The 21,146-nt window shown below is 35.9% G+C and overlaps 2 protein-coding genes across 3 annotated transcripts; both read right to left on the bottom strand.

The window, feature by feature from the left end:
* Positions 1–1,096: 1,096 nt before the first annotated feature.
* tph1b (tryptophan hydroxylase 1b) lies at positions 1,097–9,295 on the bottom strand. 2 transcript variants are annotated; one of them, XM_067400757.1, is made up of 11 exons: positions 9,163–9,295; positions 8,372–8,506; positions 7,747–7,930; positions 7,558–7,655; positions 7,354–7,421; positions 6,160–6,356; positions 5,884–6,019; positions 4,274–4,400; positions 4,070–4,165; positions 1,971–2,104; positions 1,097–1,881 (listed from the first exon to the last, which is right to left on the bottom strand). In XM_067400757.1, the coding sequence occupies exons 1-11, from the start codon at positions 9,250–9,252 to the stop codon at positions 1,707–1,709; spliced, it is 1,440 nt and encodes a 479-aa protein (XP_067256858.1). In that variant the 5' UTR covers positions 9,253–9,295; the 3' UTR covers positions 1,097–1,706. The 2 variants fall into 2 exon arrangements, with proteins under 2 accessions (XP_067256858.1, XP_067256859.1); XM_067400758.1 differs by having other exon boundaries at positions 4,070–4,146.
* Positions 9,296–13,954: 4,659 nt separating this feature from the next.
* Positions 13,955–21,129, bottom strand: mns1 (meiosis-specific nuclear structural 1). The gene is made up of 10 exons (XM_067401056.1): positions 21,040–21,129; positions 20,631–20,855; positions 16,654–16,781; positions 16,455–16,557; positions 16,149–16,378; positions 15,795–16,011; positions 15,603–15,710; positions 14,795–15,052; positions 14,541–14,666; positions 13,955–14,410 (listed from the first exon to the last, which is right to left on the bottom strand). Exons 1-10 carry the CDS (start codon positions 21,040–21,042, stop codon positions 14,303–14,305), a joined length of 1,506 nt encoding a protein of 501 aa, XP_067257157.1. The 5' UTR covers positions 21,043–21,129; the 3' UTR covers positions 13,955–14,302.
* Between the last annotated feature and the right edge of the window lie 17 nt (positions 21,130–21,146).

Genomic DNA, 21,146 nt, shown 5'->3' with positions numbered 1-21,146 from the left:
GTGACATGAATCTGATGCAATAAAGCCACTCCCCCTGTGTCTCTCGCTCCAAATAAAAGCAGTTTATAGTGGGAAAAAAACAAATTAGAAATAAAATTGCTAATCTTTTGCTGCTAATTATTTTTATATGAATTATAATTATGTATAACTTCCTAAGTGTGTATGACTTTCTTCTTTCAAGAAGCACAGCAGTAATGTTTTTTTTTTTTTTTTTCTAGTGTATGTTTATAAAAGCTACTTAATTGCACTAATTGAACTAAGGCTTAATCCTGGCTTAGGCTAAGCCCTGTCTGTGAAACCGGGCCAATATGTTAAGCAGTCATTAAAAATATTACCATAGCTAGGCTACATGTTCTTGGTTTGCTTATGTAATTCAGTAATAATTGTAATTTTCTCACAACTGTAAACACAAAACTACAAACAATAAATGCAAAATACATCAAACCTAAAATGAATGCAATCAACACTAGGCCTATGCTTTGCTCAAAAGAGTATTTTTACTCAATGACAGAATGCACCATATAGCCTAATGACCGCGATTATAAAAATGTTTGCAAACAATTAAAATATGCCTGGATTTTTGCAAACATTGTGTTACTTGAATTTCAGGGTATATTGATTGTGTAAAGTGTCAGTTTTAGTAATTTGAGTAATCACTTTAATAGAACAACATTGCCCTCTGCTGGTAAATGTAATTATTGAGAAGTATTTTTTTAACTTAATGTCTAAAAACTTGAGAAATATTCATGAAGATGATGATTAAAGGCCAACAAACAAGTTTTTGTTTTGTTGTTGTTGTTTTTTGAGCTACTTTGTTTCAATAATTCCACCTGAATCATTTGTGTGATTCAGATTGTTTGCTGATAAATTATTTAATTTATGCATTAATTTATTACATTTTGATCTACTATAATTCAGCAAAATATAAATGGCCACAGACAAGCAGCAAATAGGCTATTACAGTCTTCAAAACAAACACAATATACACACCACAGCTTCAGATTCACATCAGGGTAATTAGAAAAAGGTGAAACATTTTGATTATAAGGCTTATTTTTATATCACAAATGCCAAAAAATAAATTATTCAGCTCATGGTAAGAAATACGTACATTTACTTGATTATACAGTAGGTTTGATGTTGGGGAAAAACCTTTAACTGGTTGAGAATACACAACAAATTCCGAATTGAGAGTAATCTAAGTTTTAGTTTATAGAGTTTGATCCTTTTACACCTATAACACAAATGTGTGAAAGTCTCAAGATACAATGTCTGTAGGAGTGTTTTTCAAACCTGAGCTTTGTCTTTGAAGATCAGACAAGGATGAACCATATCCATGTTTCTTGTGTATTTACAGAGACAGAAGTCAGAGTGGTACAGTATATACACTTTATGAATATAGTGATCATGTGGTGGCTGTAGTTTTTGCGGTGGTGCTGTTTGAATAGCAGTGAAGGACTCTGAGCTTAGCACTTAAAGACTCTCCTGAAAGCAGTGCTTGGATATTTAAATGCTTTGTGGTATTTGGCAGATTTTCAGTAGCAGAGGAAAGGAGCTCACAGAGACATTAAGAGTGATTCACCTCTGCAGTCAGAGAAGGCAGATAATGAGATAATATTATGGCAGTGCTGCATGTTGAGTAACGTGCTCTGATAAGAGATAGTAGGAATAAAAGCCTATTAATATGAGCGAGAGTCATAATGGTTTCAGACGCCAAGGTGTGTGCTGAGTCGACAGAGGGCGTCTCCTACAATGTCCAGCTCGTGTCTGAGCTCCTCGACCACATCGTTGATGCTGGGCATGTCCTTCAGCACACATACGCTCTGTGTGTACGGGTTATAACGCAGGGAGAATGGACGCTGGATTGTCTTTGCAAACTCACTGTGAAGGATAAAATATATGTGGTTAAAACAAATTACTAATGATATAGAAATATAACGGGTCACATATAAAAAAAAAAATAGATTTACCGCATTCTAAATTTAGCTTCCTCAAAGCTCTCTGAAACAAAGTAAACATCTTGAAAAGTGGTGATGAGACACTCCTGCTTACAGGTGACCTTGGGCTCAAAGGGCAGGATTTTAGCAGAGCCTGAGAGAGAGTGCTTTAAAACAAAACGTGTTTCAGAGTCATGCCTTCATTAACTGCCGTTACACTATACCATTGAAAAGTTTGGGCTCAGTATGATTTTTTGAAAAAAAAAAAAAAACTTTTTATTCAGCAAGAATGCATTAAATTGATCAAAAGTGACAGTATATAATGCTATTCTTTTGAACTTTCTATTCATCAAAGAATCTTTTTTTTAAACTGTGATAATAAATGTTTCTTAAGGGTTAGTTCACCCAAAAATGAAAATTCTGTCATTTATTACTTACCCTCATACCGTTCCACACCCGTAAGACCTTCTTTAATCTTCAGAACACAAATTAAAGGGATAGTTCACCCAAAAATGAAAATTTGATGTTTATCTGCTTACCCCCAGCGCATCCAAGATGTAGGTGACTTTGTTTCTTCAGTAGAACACAAATGATGATTTTTAACTCCAACCGTTGCCGTCTGTCAGTCAAATAATGCTAGTGGATGGGAACTTCTACTATAATAAAACTTGCATAAACAAGTCCAAATTAAACCCTGCGGCTCGTGACGACACATTGATGTCCTAAGACACGAAACGATCGGTTTGTGCGAGAAACCGAACATTATTTATATCATTTTTTAACTCTAATACACCACTATGTCCAACCGCGTGCAGCACTCGTTAGTAAGGTGTGATCGCGCTCTGACAGCGGCAGTGATGTCTCGCTCTCATTGAAGTACATGCACGAGACATCACTGCCGCTGTCAGAGCGCGATCAGACCAAACAAATCGAGTGATGAATGCGGTTGGACATAGTGGTGTATTAGAGGTAAAAAATGATATAAATACTGTTCGGTTTCTCACACAAACCGATCGTTTCGTGTCTTAGGACATCACTGTGTCGTCACGAGCCGCAGGGTTTAATTTGGACTTGTCTATGCAAGTTTTATTTACTCTTTTAGATGAAGTTCCCATCCACTAGCATTATTTGACTGATAGACGGCAACGGTTGGATTTAAAAATCATAATTTGTGTTCTGCTGAAGAAACAAAGTCACCTACACCTTGGATGCGCTGGGGGTAAGCAGATAAACATCAAATTTTCATTTTTGGGTGAACTATTCCTTTAAGATGAAGATTAAGATTTAGTTGAAATTCGATGGCTCCGTGAGGCCTCCATAGGGAGCAATGACATTTCCTCTCTCAAGATTCATTAATGTACTAAAAACATATTTAAATCGGTTCATGTGAGTACAGTGGTTCCATATTAATATTATAAAGCGACGAGAGTATTTTTGGAGCGCCAAAAAAACCAAATAACGACTTATTTAGTGATGGCCGATTTCAAAACACTGCTTTATGAAGCTAAGGAGCACAGATGAATCAGTGTGTCGAATCTGCTGTTCGGAGCACCAAAGTCCCGTGATTTCACCCGTTGGCAGTTTGACACGCGATCTGAATCATGATTCGACACAGAAGAATCATAACGCTCTGCCATCGGAGCCATCGGATTTCAACTAAAATATCTTAATTTGTGTTCTGAAGATTAACAAAGGTCTTACGGGTGTGGAACGGCATGAGGGTGAGTAATAAATGACAGAATTTTTATTTTTGGGTGAATTAACCGTTTCACTTTCATGCACCAAATCAGCATTTAGAATGATTTCTGACTGATCATGTGACACTGAAAACTGGAGTAATGATGCTTTGCCAATGCATGAATGAATTACATTTTTAAGAAATATATTAAAATAGAAAACAGATATTTTAAATTGTAATAATATTTCACAATGTTACTGTTTTCATTGTATTTTCGATCAAGTTAATGAGGCCTTGGTCAGCATAAGAGACTTCTTTCAAGAAACATTAAAAAGGTAAACAGGAAACAACGTGGTTAGATTACACAAGATTACCTAAACTAGTGGTAAGATTACACATAAAAAGATTATTGTTCTAATCTTTTATTCTGAAACTAATAATGTGTATGGTGTACCTTAAGTTCACTGATGGATGAGAGAAGTCCAGCACCGTATGCTCGGAGTGAACCCTCCTGCTTGCACAGGCCAAACTCTACCGTGAAGAAATAGCACTGCAATGGCGCACACACCAACATAACCATCAAAACTACTGCAAAAAATATCAAGGCTTTATGCCTACATAAGAGCACCAGGACAGCAAAATGAACTGAAATACATACTGTTGCTAATTTCTGCACAGCATCATCAGACGCCCCGAGAGAAGCCAGTCCTAATTCCTGAGAGAACTGTGCAAAACTTGGTTCAGCCAACAGAGGCACATGACCCAGGAGCTCATGACATGTGTCCCTTAAAGACACAAACATGAAGAATGTATTAATGTATTTGTATGTGCCTATTTCACATGACTCATACAAACAGTGTTTATGTGAAACAGGAGCAAGCTCGAGACGCAAGCTTCTGCTGCATAACAGAGCTGCAGCTTTTTGCAGAAAATATGGTTATTTCTGGGTTGCTACATTATTAGTAGTATTTCCTTTAACATTTATTGTTTTTTTGTTTCGTTTTTTTTATCTTACCTTTCCCTTAGTGTGCAATAGCTGTTTGTGCATGTACGATTGTGTATGTGTGAAGATACAAAGTTAACCTCTCTAACAGAAAACATTTGCCTGAAACACTTCGTTTGTTGGCCTGCCATTATTTCCATGACTTAGCTACAACACCATGTTACACCTTTGCATAATGCCCACCTGTACTGGCGGCTTTGACCCGCCCTCAAAGAACAGAAAACAGTAATTTTCTTTCAATCCTGACGCCATAATTTCCATAATTTCAAAATACTGTTTACATCTGCTCAAGAAGCCTTGGGATCTGAAACCCTATTATGTTAAGGGGTGTTACATTATCGACACACAACAGACTGGGCCAGCTCACCACCCAGAGCAGACTGGAATGATGGAGTTCACAGAGATAGTAAAGTCCTGGATATACTTTATCATTCCGCTTCCGCTCCATCTCATGCTGAATGTGTGAGCCTTTCAAAGCATGCGCACTGTCTAGTGGACTTTTTTTTTTCAAGTGCGGAAGGAGAGAGTGGACATACTGACACGGAGCATTTTAGGCAGAGGGTGAAATGAGGTGCAGTGTACAGTATGAGATGTTTTTTAAACTTTACATTATGTAAATGTATTCTAGCAGACCCCCCACAAAAAAATTATGAAGTTGTAAATGAGCATAATACGGGTACTTTAATAAGTACCATGAATAATAAATGATTATTGTGAGTTGACCATTGCGAATTACTACAAACTTAAAACATTATTCTGAAATCCACTGAGCTTCAACATTCAAATGTGTTTGAGTTGTTGTTTCAATGCTAAAAAAAACACTGAAATAATGATAAATAGTTGTAAAAAGGTTAACAAAATCAATGTTGAAATTTGAAAAAGATCTATATGAAAATAAAATATCAAAATATATCAACATTTAATTGATTTTCAAAATCGAAATAAAATTCAACAGTGATTTAACTTGATTCATGACGTTGATTCATCCATGAAGAAATGTTAAAATGAGGCAACATTAAATGGAGCCCAAACCCCACAGTACAAAATATAAACTACTTAAATAATCTGGATTTCCTTTGATTTATTGAATAAAAGGTGCTGTGTTTGTTTCCATCCCTGCATGATGTGTAACTTTTTCATGCATCAAGTGTGACAGACAGTGGGTGTTGCTTTAACAAAAGGTACTGCTTCATAAAAGGTTATTTTAAAAGATTGTGTTGATAAATAGTCCTGAAGAGATAAAGGGATATGTGCTTTGTACTCACGGTTCAGGAGTGTAGAGAGGATCTGAGCTGTGACGCACATATTGTGTACAGTGAAACACTCTGAAGGCCAGACCAGCCAGAAAGTCTCTCGGTGACAAGTACCCAGCAACAGGGCGAATGGTAAAGCCAGTTCGCTCTGAAACACACATACACAGCTCACTGTCCTCTGCTGGTGACGCAACTAATATTTCTCTTTAGTTCCTCTTGTACTTGTAAGGTTAAAATATATATTTTTAAAAAACTGTGTGTGTTTTGATCATGTGCGCTCAGTCTCACCTCTCAGGAAGTTGGACACGTCCTCCAGCTGTGGTATGTTGTCTTCTCTGTAGCCACAGTACTGGGTGAGAAGAGGCAGGTTCTGCAGGTACTCTCTACAGGCATGTGTGGGGTACAGCTTATTCAGCTCCCGAAACACTACACCCCACGTCTTCACCTCTTCCTCTGTAAACTCCACACGTGGTATGGGATCTCCACTGCAGAGTGAGATAGAACCACGTGAATAAATAAAGATATTTCTATATATATATAGAAATATATATTCCACACACAAAAACATACAGTATTGTGCAAAAGTCTTAGGCATGTCAGTATTTTCGCAAAAAAAAAAAAAAGGTTTTAAGTCAGTTATTTATATCTTTAGCTGTATTGTCACTAGAAATTATCAGTTTACATTGCCAATTAAAACGTTCACCGCACTCTCCCAACTAATCAGGTGCCAGGACCTATATCCACATGGAGATCATCATCGAGTCCATCTGTGATTACATGAGGAAACAGAAAAAAATGAAGACAAATTAAATCCAGAAGAATTGTGGCAACATCTCCAAGATGCTTGAAGAAACCTGCTTGCAAAGCTACCTGAAAAACTACAGTATGTGCAACCTAGGACAAAAGCTGTTTTAAACGCAAAGGGTGGTCACACCAAATATTGATTTGATTTAGTTAATAGAAGTTAATTGATAAATAAAATGTATTTATGACATTATTTTTGAAAGAATCCTCACTTTACAGTGTTTTTACACTAAAACTGTGCCTAAATCTTTTCACAGTAGCTTTGCAGGCAGGTTCTTCAAGCATCTTGGAGACGTTGCCACAGTTCTTCTGGATTTATTCTGTCACAGTTTTCTCTGTTTCTTCATGTAATCCCAGATGGACTCGATGATAGTGAGATCAGATCTCCGTGTGGATCATACCGGCTGTTGTCAGACTCCTTGTGCATACAAAAATCTCACTGGATTATTACAATTAATGGCAAAAGGAAGGTTTGGAAATGTAAACTGATATCTCCTACTGACACACTGCAGCAAAAGATAAAAATAAATGACCTGAAACCTTTATGTATTTATTTATTTATTTATTGGGGGGGGGGGGGGTAAAAAAAGTAACTTGCCTAAGACTTTTGAACAGTACTATATAATAAAATATTTGTAATTAATCCAGTTATTGTTAAAACCTTATCATTAAACGTACTGTTTGTAACTCATGGCAAGATCAGCAAAATATTTCCTTCTCTTACGGTAAATGTTGTCTTTGAATCCCTGAAATCATATAAGCACACACGGTCACAACTCAAACATTGAAGATTATTACATGATCAGTATGATATAAATACTACTAATTATTAATAACCAGTGAATTTTCTATTGCCTAATCTCTATGGCAGACAATACTGACCGGATGATCCGCATCCAAATCTGAACCATACATCAGAACACGACAGGCACTCTTATCCAAATCTGAGATCTTCTTAGGGAACCAAGGCACCTCAGCATCTGAAAAATGTATTAACACAGGTTTACACATGATTTCTACTTATTTTTTTATTTATTTTTTATTTTTTTATGAAGGAATAAAACACAGTACCATTTACAGGAGTCCAGAATTTATCAGGTGAGTCCATGGCTATAATGCTTGTTTGTTTGCGCAGCAGCTGAACAATATCTTTCAGAGTTTCTCGATCACTGTCACAATCCACTAGTACTTCCAACTCCGAGTTGCGCCGTCGGGACTTACGTGACTCAATATGCAAAAGGTTTACCTGGTTGTCCTGTTTATAACAAATGAAAATATGTCATTTAGCCCACTTTAAATTTTCCATATTTACTGTTTGAATAATATATATATATATATATATATATATATATATATATATATATATATATATATATATATATATATATATATATATTTGGAGATGTATTAGTGAGAAGGTACTTAAATTCAAACATATCACCAGCATTTTTTCATTCAAAGACATTGTCCATACTTTCCATGATTGAATACTCACTCACGATTTGACAATAATTGTTAAATAATAAATTAACTTCCATTTATTGTACATATGTTTAACTTCTGTTTATGTTTTAAGTTGGAATTACAATTAGTTATTTAACCACTCACTTTTTCAGTGCCACTGTATAACATGATTCTACTAAAGCTAAGAATAACCAAATAATACAGATAGATAGAATAGAAAACATTTATGTACCTGAAATAGTTTTAAAGCCTTCACCAGCCCTCCGACTTCATTCTTCAGAGAGAAGACAATAGCGGCATGTTCCCTCTTGGAGGAAAGTATCTTGTCTTTGTTCTCGTCTGTCTTATGAAAAGTAGTTTTCTTCAGCTTAATAAAAAAGAGAGAAATACCTATATTCAGTACTCAGGTGTTTCTTCACATTGCCATGACAATCTCTCTACTACAGAGCAGATAATATCATGCATGAGTGAACTTATGTTTGTTTTGGACCTGCTTTTAAAACAGGAAATTGGTATTCAAATGCAAATAACATGTAAAGAACATTATAGTCAACAGGTTGGGTAGGGTCCATAGTGCTAATACATATTTATATGACTAGACCAGCACTATGTGGTGGACAGCGACTTTAAAGTCAAGTGAAAGCCAATGACTTCAACAAATTACCTTTTTTTTTCTGTTATATTAACAATGCACAATGCATAACAGATCATAAATGAATGTGTGTACAAAATATATGAAAGTTTTGTTATATTCAAATGCACATTAATGATATGTTAAGCACAAAATACACCTAATCATATATTATTAATTAAAGTTATTGTAAAGAGATAGAATAAATATCAAAATATATCAGCTATTTTATTCCTTTCTTTGAACCTCAACAATTCACGATTGCATACAAGTCTATTGGAACTCGTCCAAAGTTCTAATAAAGCAATACAAGAATACATCCGCCTCTCCATATTGCATATAAACATGTTTAAGCATATTGAATTGGCCTACATGTAAAAAGTTGTTCTTACCTCATTGTTGAGTTGCTTCTCTTCGTAACTCTTATTGATGGAGTCAAAAGACCGTCCTCGACGAGGTCCCTCAAGCTTGTTGGCGAGCATGGATGTGTGCTCTTGATTTTATAGTAGAATATGGAGAGGTGCGTGGATCAGACAGACGCTGCTATCAGTCTGATAATGATGTTTTCTCTTTGGATTTATAAAGAGATCCGACGGAGGAGGGGGAGGAGCGCGACCAGCCCGACCAGAAGATTTCAGAGGCTATTGGAAAGAGGTTCAGCAAGTGAAAACTACTTGACCGTTAGATCATTATGAAACAATTAAAAATGAATAGTAGTAATAATAATAGTAGTAGGCTATTGTTATTGATAGGAGCGCAAAATGGGAGAACGGGGTCACATTTTTGTTTACTCCGGTGACTATTTATGTTTTGTCCAGTATACTAGCCTACTTCTGACAGTCACGTACTGTACTTTAAAGTTTCCTGTCTGAGTGTAAGTTTGCTTTTATTGTGTTCAATTGTTTTCCCAACATCTACTTCAAATAGGCCTGTAATGTGGAAATTTATTTATTAATTCACAAAAATTGATATTATGCAAGGTTGTTTTGAACTAAATGGTCGAAAAACACATACAAAACCCATGCTTGTCTCAAAACCTTACATTTACTGAGATATCCCAGTGACAATGAGCCCTTGTCTCTTATGTTTACTTCTATTTTGCTTACATATTGATAATTATCTAAATAATTGTGGATATCACCCTAAAAATGCAAAGATTTAGAACATAATAGGCATTTAAGCTATTCATATTGTGCATTAATTTATTATACTGATATTTAATATTGATTCACAACATGCCACATTAAACACCAGCCTTTCAGATCACAAGGAAAAAAGCCTTAGAACAAAAAGGAAAGGAAATTGAAATAAAATTGAAAATCGAGTGTCATGATCTCTGCTGATATGTTTCAGCACTATTGCCAAACGAACAGCTCCGACAATGCATTAAAAGATTCATAAAAATCGAGTCGTAGACCTTGGCATTTAAACACACCCAATCTTTCATTTGGTTCATATTGTTGATTTATTTACTCTTTCCAAGGTTGGTCTGGGATCAGTGAGCTTTATTTCCACGCCTCTGTGGAAAAATCAGTGATGAAAGTGATGTGGATTACGGTCTAATAAGACACGGCAGCAGGTCTAGATTAACTGGTGATGACTGATTCGGAATGTTGTCACTGGTTTCTGTTGTCTCCAAACCAAAGGCCCCAATCCACACTATAGTTCCAGTCCGGGGGTGATTTGTTCCAAAGGGAGAAACATGGAAAATAATAAAAGCACGTCAATGAGCGCGGCTCGGATTAATAATGATGTGGTAGTTATGAGCAATGGCTGTTTACAAGCTCACACCAGCATTAATTAGCTCAAAACGCAATATAATTAGGTACTGCTGTACGTCCATTTCCAAACAACATGACTAATCTTTTATTCAGACGTTCTCACGCTACTTCTGTGCTTTATTGGTCCATTGTCTGTGCCTCCCACTGTTTGGTCATTGATCTGAAAGACCTTCATACCCTTCCTCAGGGGGACAGACAGTCTTTTGTGTGCCAGCCCATAAGTACACATCTCATTAGGCTTCATGAAGTGAGAGATTCACCATCTATTGAAACACAGCCAGTTTATACCAGTTCCAACAGCAGGCCGAGATTTTTTGCACTATTTAGTGCAAATGTAGAATATCTTTAGCTTTACAAACAAATTTTTCCATAATGTTAAAATGATGAAAACCAAAATGTGTGTGAATCGAAACGCTTTGAACTTTATGACTCAGAAAATCTCATTCATATAACCACAACTCATGTATATGATTGAACAGGAAATGCTTGAACTTTTTTGTGGTAATAGCCATCAGGGGTTCCAGAGGAACCAGGAAAAAAGATGCATACACCTTAAAAGGTTAGTTCACCCAAAAATGTATTTATTACTGACCCTCATGCTGTTCCACACCCGTAAGAGCTTCATTAATCTTCTGAACACAAATTAAGATATTTTAGTTGAAATCCGATGGCTCAGTGAGGCCTGCATAGGGAGAAATGACATTTCCTCTCTCAAGATCCATAAATGTACTAAAAACATATTTAAATCAGTTCATGTGAGTAAAGTGGCTCAGTATTAATATTATAAAGTGACAAGAATTTTTTGGAGCGCCAAAAAAATTTAGTGATGGCCGATTTCAAAACACTTCTTCATGACGCTTCAGAGGATTATGAATCAGCTTATCGAATCAAGATCCAGATCGCATGTCAAACAGTCAAACTGCTGAAATCACGTGACTTTGGCGCTCCGAACCGCTGATTCGACACGCTGATTCATAACGCTCTGAAGCTTCATGAAGCAGTGTTTTGAAATCGGCCATCACTAAAAAAGTTATTTTGTTTTGTTTTTTGGCGCACCAAAAATATTCTCGTCACTTTATAATATTAATATTGAACCGCTGTACTCACATGAACTGATTTAAACATGTTTTTAGTACCTTTATGGATCCTGAGAGAGGAAGTGTCATTGCTCCCTGTGGAGGCCTCACGGAGCCATTGAATTTCAACAAAAATATCTTCATTTGTGTTCTGAAGATGAACGAAGGTCTTACGCGTGTGGAACGGCATGAGGGTAAGTAATAAATGACAGAATTTTCATTTTCGGGTGAACTAACCCTTTAATACGGTTAGCATGCGTACCTTATATTTATGTATGAGATTTACATTCATTTCCTTTTGGCCATATATAGTAATGATGTTTGTGCAGAACCGGTGACGTACAGTGTGATTGAGCCAAGTCAAATCATGCTCAGACTAATCGAATGCAGCACTGGAGTCTGGTCTATTAGCATACAGTAAGCTTCACAGTAGGCACACAGCTTCTGCAATCAGAGACTTCATTCTGAGACAATTCAATCTACAGTCAGTCTCAGCAACAGGAAGTTCCCTTCAATCTATGTCACGGAAAAAAAAGCCATTATAGAATAAGTGATGATACATGCTGTAAGAGTTCATTGGTCTGTCAAACAACCTGAAGTTCCTTCAAGGCATTAGTGCTTCCTGTCCTCCCATGTGAACAAGACAAGGTATGTGATGCAGAACAATGTCAGGAAAGATTAAATCAGGTCATGTTCACTGAAAGATGACAATCGTAAGAAATATTTGGCAAGTATATAAAACCTATTACAGTATAGGTGGACCAAATAAGATTTGCTCCAATGCAGGGGAAAAGAACTAGGCAACCCTCATTAGTGGTTTAACTGAGCTGCAAGGCACCTGAGTCAAGTTTTGGCATGGTCAACAAATTTTATGAGACTTTAGATTTTCTTGCTGACCTTTTATATCTTTTACTTAAATGTAAAGGTCTCCTTTCATTGATATACAAAGGAAGGAAGAAATGAATGTGTATGGACCAGTGTTCAAAAGCTGTACGTCAGCATGCTGTATGCGGATCTGGCACTTTCAACAACCTGTGATCTCTTCATCATCCTGTATAAAAGATTCATAATATAGATTTATATATATATATATATATATATATATATATATATATATATATATATATATATATATATATATATATATATATATATATATATATATAATGTGTGTGTGTGTATAATAAAAGGTCATTTTTTTGAAAGGTAAGTTTTCTACATACAAATTCTACATTTCTACAAAAATATTAAGCAGCACGTTTTCAACATTGATAATAATAAATGTTTCTTGAGCAGAAAATCAGTATATATGAATGATTTCTGAAGGAACATGTAACACTGAAGACTGGAGTAGTCAGTTAAAATGGAATAATTAACAAAATTACTGTTTTTAATGGATAAATGCAGCTTTAAAAGCATAAGAGACTTCTTTCACATATAAAAACTGATTGGACCCCACTCTTTTGAACATTAGTGTAAGTATTTATGACAATAGCTTTTTATGCTCATTCAAAACAACACCGCTTTTCTAAGAAACTTTCCACAATCATAATGAGTTATTGACTCACCAGTGTTAGCGTGGTATTGACATTAAACACTATGACTCAGGAAATTAGCTGCAATACACATTAAAAGGTTTACTTACTGTTCATTTTTTAACATTTTACCATTTTTAGAATATCATTAAGAGAATGGGATGTGTTATGGAAAGAGGTCAGGAGCTTTTGATGTAATAAAACGGAATTTGCAAGGCTTAGAATTAATATTGAACTTCCTAATGCTGTGTTAAAGTATGTGGGTTCAGTTATTTGACATTTCCAATGCAAATGATTTTATGATTAGTTTGAAATGTGTTGCATATTTCTTACAGTGACTGCCTTTTTAGAGGGATTTCATCAGAGCAGAATCAAGAGAGGCTTGACATTTTCATAACGCAGGTATGGATAACAGTAAACACATACAGATGGAAGAATTTTACAGCCATGACAGCAGCCAGACCAATGTAATGGACTAACTGAACAGAATGACTGACAGCTGTTGAGACACTGACAGACTGGACTGTACATGAGCAGTCACATCTGATTAAATTCTTGTTGTATGATATACTGCCGGCCAACCATCAACCATATCCAGTTCTTTCTTAGGAAGCAAAGATCTCACTCAGAGGAAAGGAAATCCTTGTTTTATTTTTAATGATTGAGAAAGACTAACCAAGTCTACAAACAGCATGGACATGAACATGGTTTGTATCACCACTAAACATTTTTCCAAGTGAAATTTACCTTTAAAGGTTCAGATAATAGGGAAAAAAACAATGTATTGCCCAGCATGAACATTAAATACATCGAGAGAATGTGATTAACTCATCTTAGGTGATTCAGATTTTCACATCGGTTTAATAGGTAGCATCGTTTGAGGCCAATGTTTTTGCATAAACCAAAATCACTAGCCTAAATGAGTTTGTCGTTAGAGTAACACACTATACAATATAGATTGAATATAGTGTATACATTTATTCAAGACAAAGTTCAATTATGTATGAAATTTGTTCCAATAGCTTGTGGAAGTGGCAGACGGACTTAACAGCTCATAATGCACTGCCAAGTATATCAGCACCAACAGATTTGAATTAAAAAGAGCGCCATCTGGTGGTCATGACAGTAATTACCCTACTGCTATTCATCTCCCCAACCCTCATCTGAGAAAATATCAGCCTGTCGTTGTTTAAAACTGTTTTTGAAATCCTCATCAAAGTGCTCCAGATCCTCTTCTTTGAAAATACCCTAGTAAAAAAGGAAAATAAGAAAAACAGATGTGTGATAACAAATACATGCTCTAAATAATGATGAATCTGAGCATGCGAGATGGCTAACAAACAACGAGTATCTGTGTACAATGGTGTGGTGTTCTCACCTTTGGTAGGTATCCCAGCAGTTTTGTCGCATGCTGTTTTAGGAGCCTCTGTCTCTCCTCTTCGATGATCTTCCGACGCTGAGCCTCCCTCTCCTGCTCCATTGCTCTCTCCTCTTCCTCCCTCTCCTGTTGAATATTTAGATTCATTCATTCCACATAATCAGCAGTTACTGGTATAGTCTGAATCATAAGGAACTAATGACTGAGCTGCATATTTACATGTTTTTTGGTTGATTTGTGGGTTTGAGTCTTACTTGTTCAGCCAGATACTGCTGTCTCCTGTCTTCCAGCAGCTTCTCCACTGCCCGTTTGTGTTCCAACTGTTTCATACGGCGCTTCTGGGCATTCATCTGCTCAATTCGGTCATCCTCTGCAAACTTGGCCATCATCATCTGTCTGAAGGCCTCCTCTTCCTCTTTCTCGGCTTGTATGCGCAACTGCTTGAAAGCCATCATCTCCCGACGCGTCTGCTGCAGCTCCAAGCGTTGCCGGATCCTCTTCTCCATCTCTTCCTGTGAGTGACATGATGGTAAAGAGATAGTAAACTTTTACATGGTGCTATTGAATTCACAAAGCATTGATAAATAATACAAATTTTTACAAATAATTATTATTACAAATTACAAATAAGTATTACAAATTATTATCAATATAAAAGATAAAACAGTATTTGGTAACACTTTATTTTACACATTATATGTAGTTACTATACTAATAATTACTATAAATTGTGCATAATTGCATGCAACTAACCCTTAACCACACCCGAATCCTATGTAGTAATTCATAATTTAATTACACCAGACAGCTTAAAATAAAGTGCAACCCAGTATTTTAATACAGTAAAAAATAAAATAAAAAAAAACTATTACACAAATAACAATCATCATTGGTTGATCATAAAGTCACAGCATAGGAAATCTTAAAGGTCCCTTTTTTGGGAGTTATTTGAAATATGACTGGGACATTTTCATGACATGAATCATGAGATTGACCTTTGACCTCTTTGGAAAATATTCAAAGTGCATCCAGTAAAGTGTGATGTAGTAAGACAGTTCTCACAATTTCTTGTTGTCTTGCAGCCTCTGCCTGCTCTTCCAAGTAGAGTTCCTCACGGACACGCTCAATCTTCTCACGCTGTCTTTTTTCCATCTCGATCTGCTCAGAGAGCTAAACCAGAAGGAAAGAAAAAAACATATTAATAATGATTACTTGCCTGTACTTGATTGCCCAGAGGGGTAAGCTGTCACATACCATTTTGTGCAGGGTTTCTTTCGCCTGCTCTCGCTCTCTAACTTTGGCCATCCTGTCCTCCTCCTTCCTTTGCTGGTATTGGGCAAACTCAATGATGCGCCTGTTCTCTGCCTCCACCTTTTCTCGCTCCATACGTCTCCACTCTGCTTGCTGCTTTTTAAAATCTTCAATATATCTCTGAGTGGCCGTCACTTTCTCAAGTCGTAACTGAAGCTCCCTATAAAATAAGCTTGCCGGTTTCAAACCATCCTAGAACCATCTTTCCAACTCATCAAAAACAGATGTTGTGATAGTCTGTTTTCTCCAGAATTTCAAAATAAGAAAATAATACGTTTAAGAAAAATGAACACTCACATCTGATCCTCCTCATAGATCTTTCGCACTATTTCGTCCACCATGAGTTTCTCTTTAAGAAACTCGTCATAGGCCTCCTGCCTCTTGCGCTCCTTCTCCTCAAGCTGTCGCTCAAGTTCTTGCTGGTAACGCACCACCTCCTCATACTTCTTCTGCTCCTGCTTCTCCTTCTCAATTTCTGAACGCTCATGCTCGTCCTTCATCTTACGGGCAATAGTAGCCTCTTGTCGCTGGTAATAAGTAAATTCACAATAAGAAAAAACACAAAATAGTTGGCCAAATGTAAGAGCGCTGATTCACACTCACCATGGTCTCATATCGCATGGCCTCCTTTTCTGCCATCTGTGCTGCCCGTTCTCTGTTCAGGTATGCAGATTTGAGCTTCAACTCTAGCTCTCGAAGCTCAACGCTGACAATAAAACACAGAGTTTAATAAATGGCAAACCTATAAAAAACATTATATAGTGCTACGGAGTGCCATTAAACTACAAAACTGGTCTGTTACCTGTTCTCTTTAATGTACTGCCTCATCTTCTCGTCTCGGAGTTTCTCATTATTAATTCTCGCCAGCTCCTTTGCCATCCTCTCTTCTTGTTCAAGCTGCCTCTCTTTGAACTTCCTGTCCTCTTCTGCCTAAAAACATACATTTTGCAATATAAGTCTATATATATATATATATATATATATATATATATATATATATATATATATATATATATATATATATATATATATATATATATATATATTTTTTTTTTTTTACATTTAATTGTAAAAAATATATGTTAAATGTGTTGATTCAGAATAGATGTTCGATGTATTAAAAATGCATAAGTAATGTTTCATGTATGTTCTTTTTTTTTTTCTTTTTGGACCCCAGGAAGACTGCCAGTGCCATAGAGCTAATGTGGATCAAAGCAAATAAACAAAAATGAGACCACACATTTTTTTTTTTTTTTTTTTGAGCATACCCTTACAAAAAAGAAATTTATTCAAGTGTGCCATTAATATACTTCTTATAAGATAAAAACATAAGAAAGTATACTTTCAGTCTACATTTTATATACTTCTTAGAAATATACTTAATATTACACTTAAGTATACTTGACTTATACTGACATAAAGTCCAAGTATATTAGGCCTATACTTGTACTCAATCTCTTGATCAAGATATTCTTAAATGTATTCTAATTATACTTGACTTGTAGTTGTGTTTACTCTTTTGATTGAGTAGCATACTAATACTATTTTCACATAGTTTTAAGCTAACATTGTTTGAAAATATTGATTTATAAAGAAAACGGATGTTCCTAATTCTGATTGTGTGAACTTTTATATAGTCCACTGGTAGCACACATAAGCCGTTTCCCTATTCTGATGCTGCATGCTTTTGCATCACAGCTCCGTGACAAACGCTGTGCCATTTCCAGGCTCCTTCAAATGCGGCCTCCAAATGTGTCCTTCATTACCGTGCAATGAAGGATACAACAGCTGTGTCCCAATTCAGAGGTTTCATCCTTTGAAGGACTCAGACTTCAAAGGTATTCCTTCAAAGGTTGCAAAGGTTGGAATGAGTGTTCCACTAGCCTACGGAGGACTGGAAGCTTTTTTTCTCTTTTTTTTTTTAAAGCAGAGGCTAGGTTCTTTCTTTTGATATAGCCTATTGTATTTTCAGATTTCATACAACAAAATATTCTGGGGGACATGAAAGTTGTGTGAAAATGATTAAAAAAAGCTAGTGGTGAAAAAAGCTTTATAATGGCAGTGAACAGGGTCACAAGTATGAGCTGAAGTAAGAGTCTCCATCCACATCCATCCATCATAAACATATTCCACACGGCTCTCTCTATACGTCCTACGCCTTCCCGATTTAACTTACGGAAAAAGCTCAACTGACGCGGAATACGGAACGTGGTCTGGCAGAAGCTAGATATTTTACTTCAGAACTTATTTTTTTTACACAAATGCATCAGTTTGCGTCAGGATATTTATTAATAAATCTCTGATTGTGTTCATCAGATGGTGAGTAAAATTTTCATTTAAAAGTGAACTAATACTTTAAGCCTTGTCTGTGAAACCAGGGGTAACGTTATAAGTATGATGCTAAGTTCACCTAAAGAAAACAAGTATATTTGCAGTATAAAACTACTAAACTAGTAGTTTACTTAGAGCATACTTCAAAGTGCATTTTCATAAACTAAAAAAAAAAATGTGCTACAAGTATTTGACTTGTAAACTATCAGTATCTATGAATTCACTTGTAGTATAGTTGCAGTACAAATTAAAAATGTAGTTGTAAACTAGTTGTGTACTCAAGTTTACTACTGTAACATTTAAAGTATAGGGCAATTCCACGCAAAGGTCATCTTTACTATGAAAAAAAAAAGTTTTAACCAAAAGAACAAAACCCTTTTTAAATTGTCCATTTAGGTCTGTAATATACTGTATTAATGTGCTCTAACAGAAATTTTAAGAAAATTGCCTTGTTTATCCACAATATATGTGGTAAGTAACAATGCTTAAATTAAATTTTCAACCAACCATATTTCATGCTTTCAAAAAAGGGATCAAAGACCCCATTTTTTAAACTTTAATTTTAGCAGTAAGCATTGTGTAGAAAGATGGATACATGCCTGAGAAATAAATACACTCATTTAGTCATAACAGCACTGCCTGATGAATTTATAAGGGCTAGAATAAAGAGGTCAGGACGCTTCAGTGCTCTGTCACGTCCGTAACGTTTTAATGATTAAGTTTATGTCATATAACAATTATAAATGCAAATAACTTGAAACTTTATATGCAAAGCTAAATTATGTTTATGCTTATTAGGATCAACAATTCATTTCACTACGTTGCTGTGAACAACCATAATAAGCGTTACGGACGTGACCGTTACGGACGCTTCATATTAAATCCTATGAGTTTGCTTCTTTATATTGCTATCATCTGTTTCAGGCTTACCATATCAGAACATACCCAATAATCGCAATACTCTTTGTGCTTTGTTAGTTTTAATATGAAAAAGGTTTAACTTTCAAATTCAGTCGATTTTATTATTTTTTTTTTTTCAAAAATTAAACAATAGATGTCGCTCTTTAATAGCCTACGGCGTGTGACAGATTAGCTTCTGCAGCGCCTGTAAGCGGCGGATCAGGCGCACATGAACCGATCTTCTCTTCCTCTTGCCAGAGAACGAAATATGAACATCAAAAGGTAGGCCTATATGATACAGTACAACTTATAGAAGAGCATTGTGTCTCATAGGACACTTCCCTCGGGAATTGGGATGTCGCGTTACCTGTTGGTTAAAAATGAATAGCCTAGCCTATAATGATCACAATCCGCGCGATCAAACAAAATGAAAATAATACGATTGCAATAATTTTGACTTGAAATAAAGTTTGATCATTTTGACTCAAGACTCCGCTTTAAACTCTGAAAACTAGACGAAAAAAACCGTGTGGTCATTCATACACAAAACATAAAACTGACATGATTGCGATTGGCAATAGTGTCAATCGGTTCACCTGACTGTGGGGAAAACATGCGATTTTAAACTGCTTTATGATAAACATTAATATTTGTCAATGTATTTTAGCATGCAGTTCTGTAAGAAGGAAAATCATGGTCTCTAAATTGATTCTTGAACAACGCACATGCTTGTCAACATGAGAAATAGGTCTAATCTATAACCTTTTGCAATACAGAGTATAACGTTACATTTGTATAAAGTTTAGTAAAAAGTTGATCAATTGTGGAGTCTTACCATACTGGTATCCCAGATTTCAATATTTGGTGGTGTACATGCTTGCTTGAGGTCTCTGTGAAAGTTTTAAAGCAGTTTTAAAGCAGTCTTCTGTGCCGCTTTCAGACCGGTCACATCCGTAACGGAAAACTGTCACATCCGTAACGTTGTTTTTTCCTCATTAATGCGAACACGAAAAATGAAATAAAATTATTATTTTATGCTCTGTGGAGAGCCAACCCTTCTTTATTCGGTGGGCAGTATTACTTTTGGTTTGCGCAATGTAATTCACAGAATTCTTAAAAAATATGTTGTCACCCAAAACTTAGTGACTTTTTTTGTCACGTCCGTAACGCTGTATATTTCCCTCATCTAAAAAATAAAACAGTTGAGTAGACTGACATTTTTCTAATGTCTGGACTCCTTTGGTAAGGGATTATGAATATATAAATAGACGGTTCAATATGTTGCTATTAAATGCATTCTTTGAGCATTTATATTTCAAGTTTTGACTCCAAATGTCACGTCCATAACGCTGGAATTGCCCTATACTTGAATTCACTAAAAAGTGGGCCCAAGTATTACACTTGCAAGTAAACTATTAGTACAGTACATTGATATTAGTATACTTACTACATACCTAAAATATACTTGAACTTAAGTATAATTTATAAAAATTAACTTGAAATATACTTCTTTTGGAAGGGTACGCTTAAGTATTTTATAAAACCAACCCTGAGAAGTGACTCCTCGATTTGTTTGCCATACTCCTCATCTTGCATCTTGCGCAGGAAGCGCTTTTTCTCGACTCTCTCTTCGCACTGGAGGTTGGCTTGAAGCTGCCGCTCTTTGGCGATGCGTTTGGTCTGATCTTCACGCATTTCCTCCTGTTTGCGGTAATCCAGGATCATCTTCTGATGGTGGTTGTGAGAGATGTTGCGCCGCTGGCTCATGAAAGACTGCAAAGACACGGTCGCTTATAAGCTCTACAACACAACCTCGCCAATTAATGACTTAAACCGGGTCTTACATGTCATCTTTATTCGCGCATTGTCTGTAGCATTTATATAAAACGATTAACGTTAGTTCGTTACAGCAAATTGTTCATGGCTTTTTAACTATTAAAATCTGCGTCATATTTACCATTCCTCAGGTGTGCTCGACAGCTCCGTCGAATTTGTGATATAAATGCTTTTGTTTCTATCCAAACAAAGTGGGAAACACGCTCATTTGTTTATGAGTCGTTGTCC

The sequence above is a fragment of the Chanodichthys erythropterus genome, chromosome 11 (assembly GCF_024489055.1).
Source record: "Chanodichthys erythropterus isolate Z2021 chromosome 11, ASM2448905v1, whole genome shotgun sequence".
NCBI lineage: Eukaryota > Metazoa > Chordata > Actinopteri > Cypriniformes > Xenocyprididae > Chanodichthys > Chanodichthys erythropterus.
Note: the sequence above shows the minus strand (reverse complement) of the source record. Positions and strands in the feature narration are given on the sequence as shown.

Excerpts from the sequence above, each read along its gene's own strand:
- tph1b (XM_067400757.1), bottom strand. The coding sequence starts at position 9,252 with ATGCTCGCCAACAAGCTTGAGGGACCTCGTCGAGGACGGTCTTTTGAC. Across the intron at positions 8,507-9,162 it reads AGAAGCAACTCAACAATGAG|CTGAAGAAAACTACTTTTCA; the intron begins GTAAGAACAACT and ends TTTTTTATTAAG. Across the intron at positions 2,105-4,069 it reads CATCCATCAGTGAACTTAAG|CACTCTCTCTCAGGCTCTGC; the intron begins GTACACCATACA and ends TTTGTTTTAAAG.
- mns1 (XM_067401056.1), bottom strand. Across the intron at positions 16,782-20,630 it reads TCGAGGAGTCACTTCTCAGG|GCAGAAGAGGACAGGAAGTT; the intron begins GTTGGTTTTATA and ends GTATGTTTTTAG. Across the intron at positions 14,411-14,540 it reads TGCTGGGATACCTACCAAAG|GGTATTTTCAAAGAAGAGGA; the intron begins GTGAGAACACCA and ends CTTTTTTACTAG.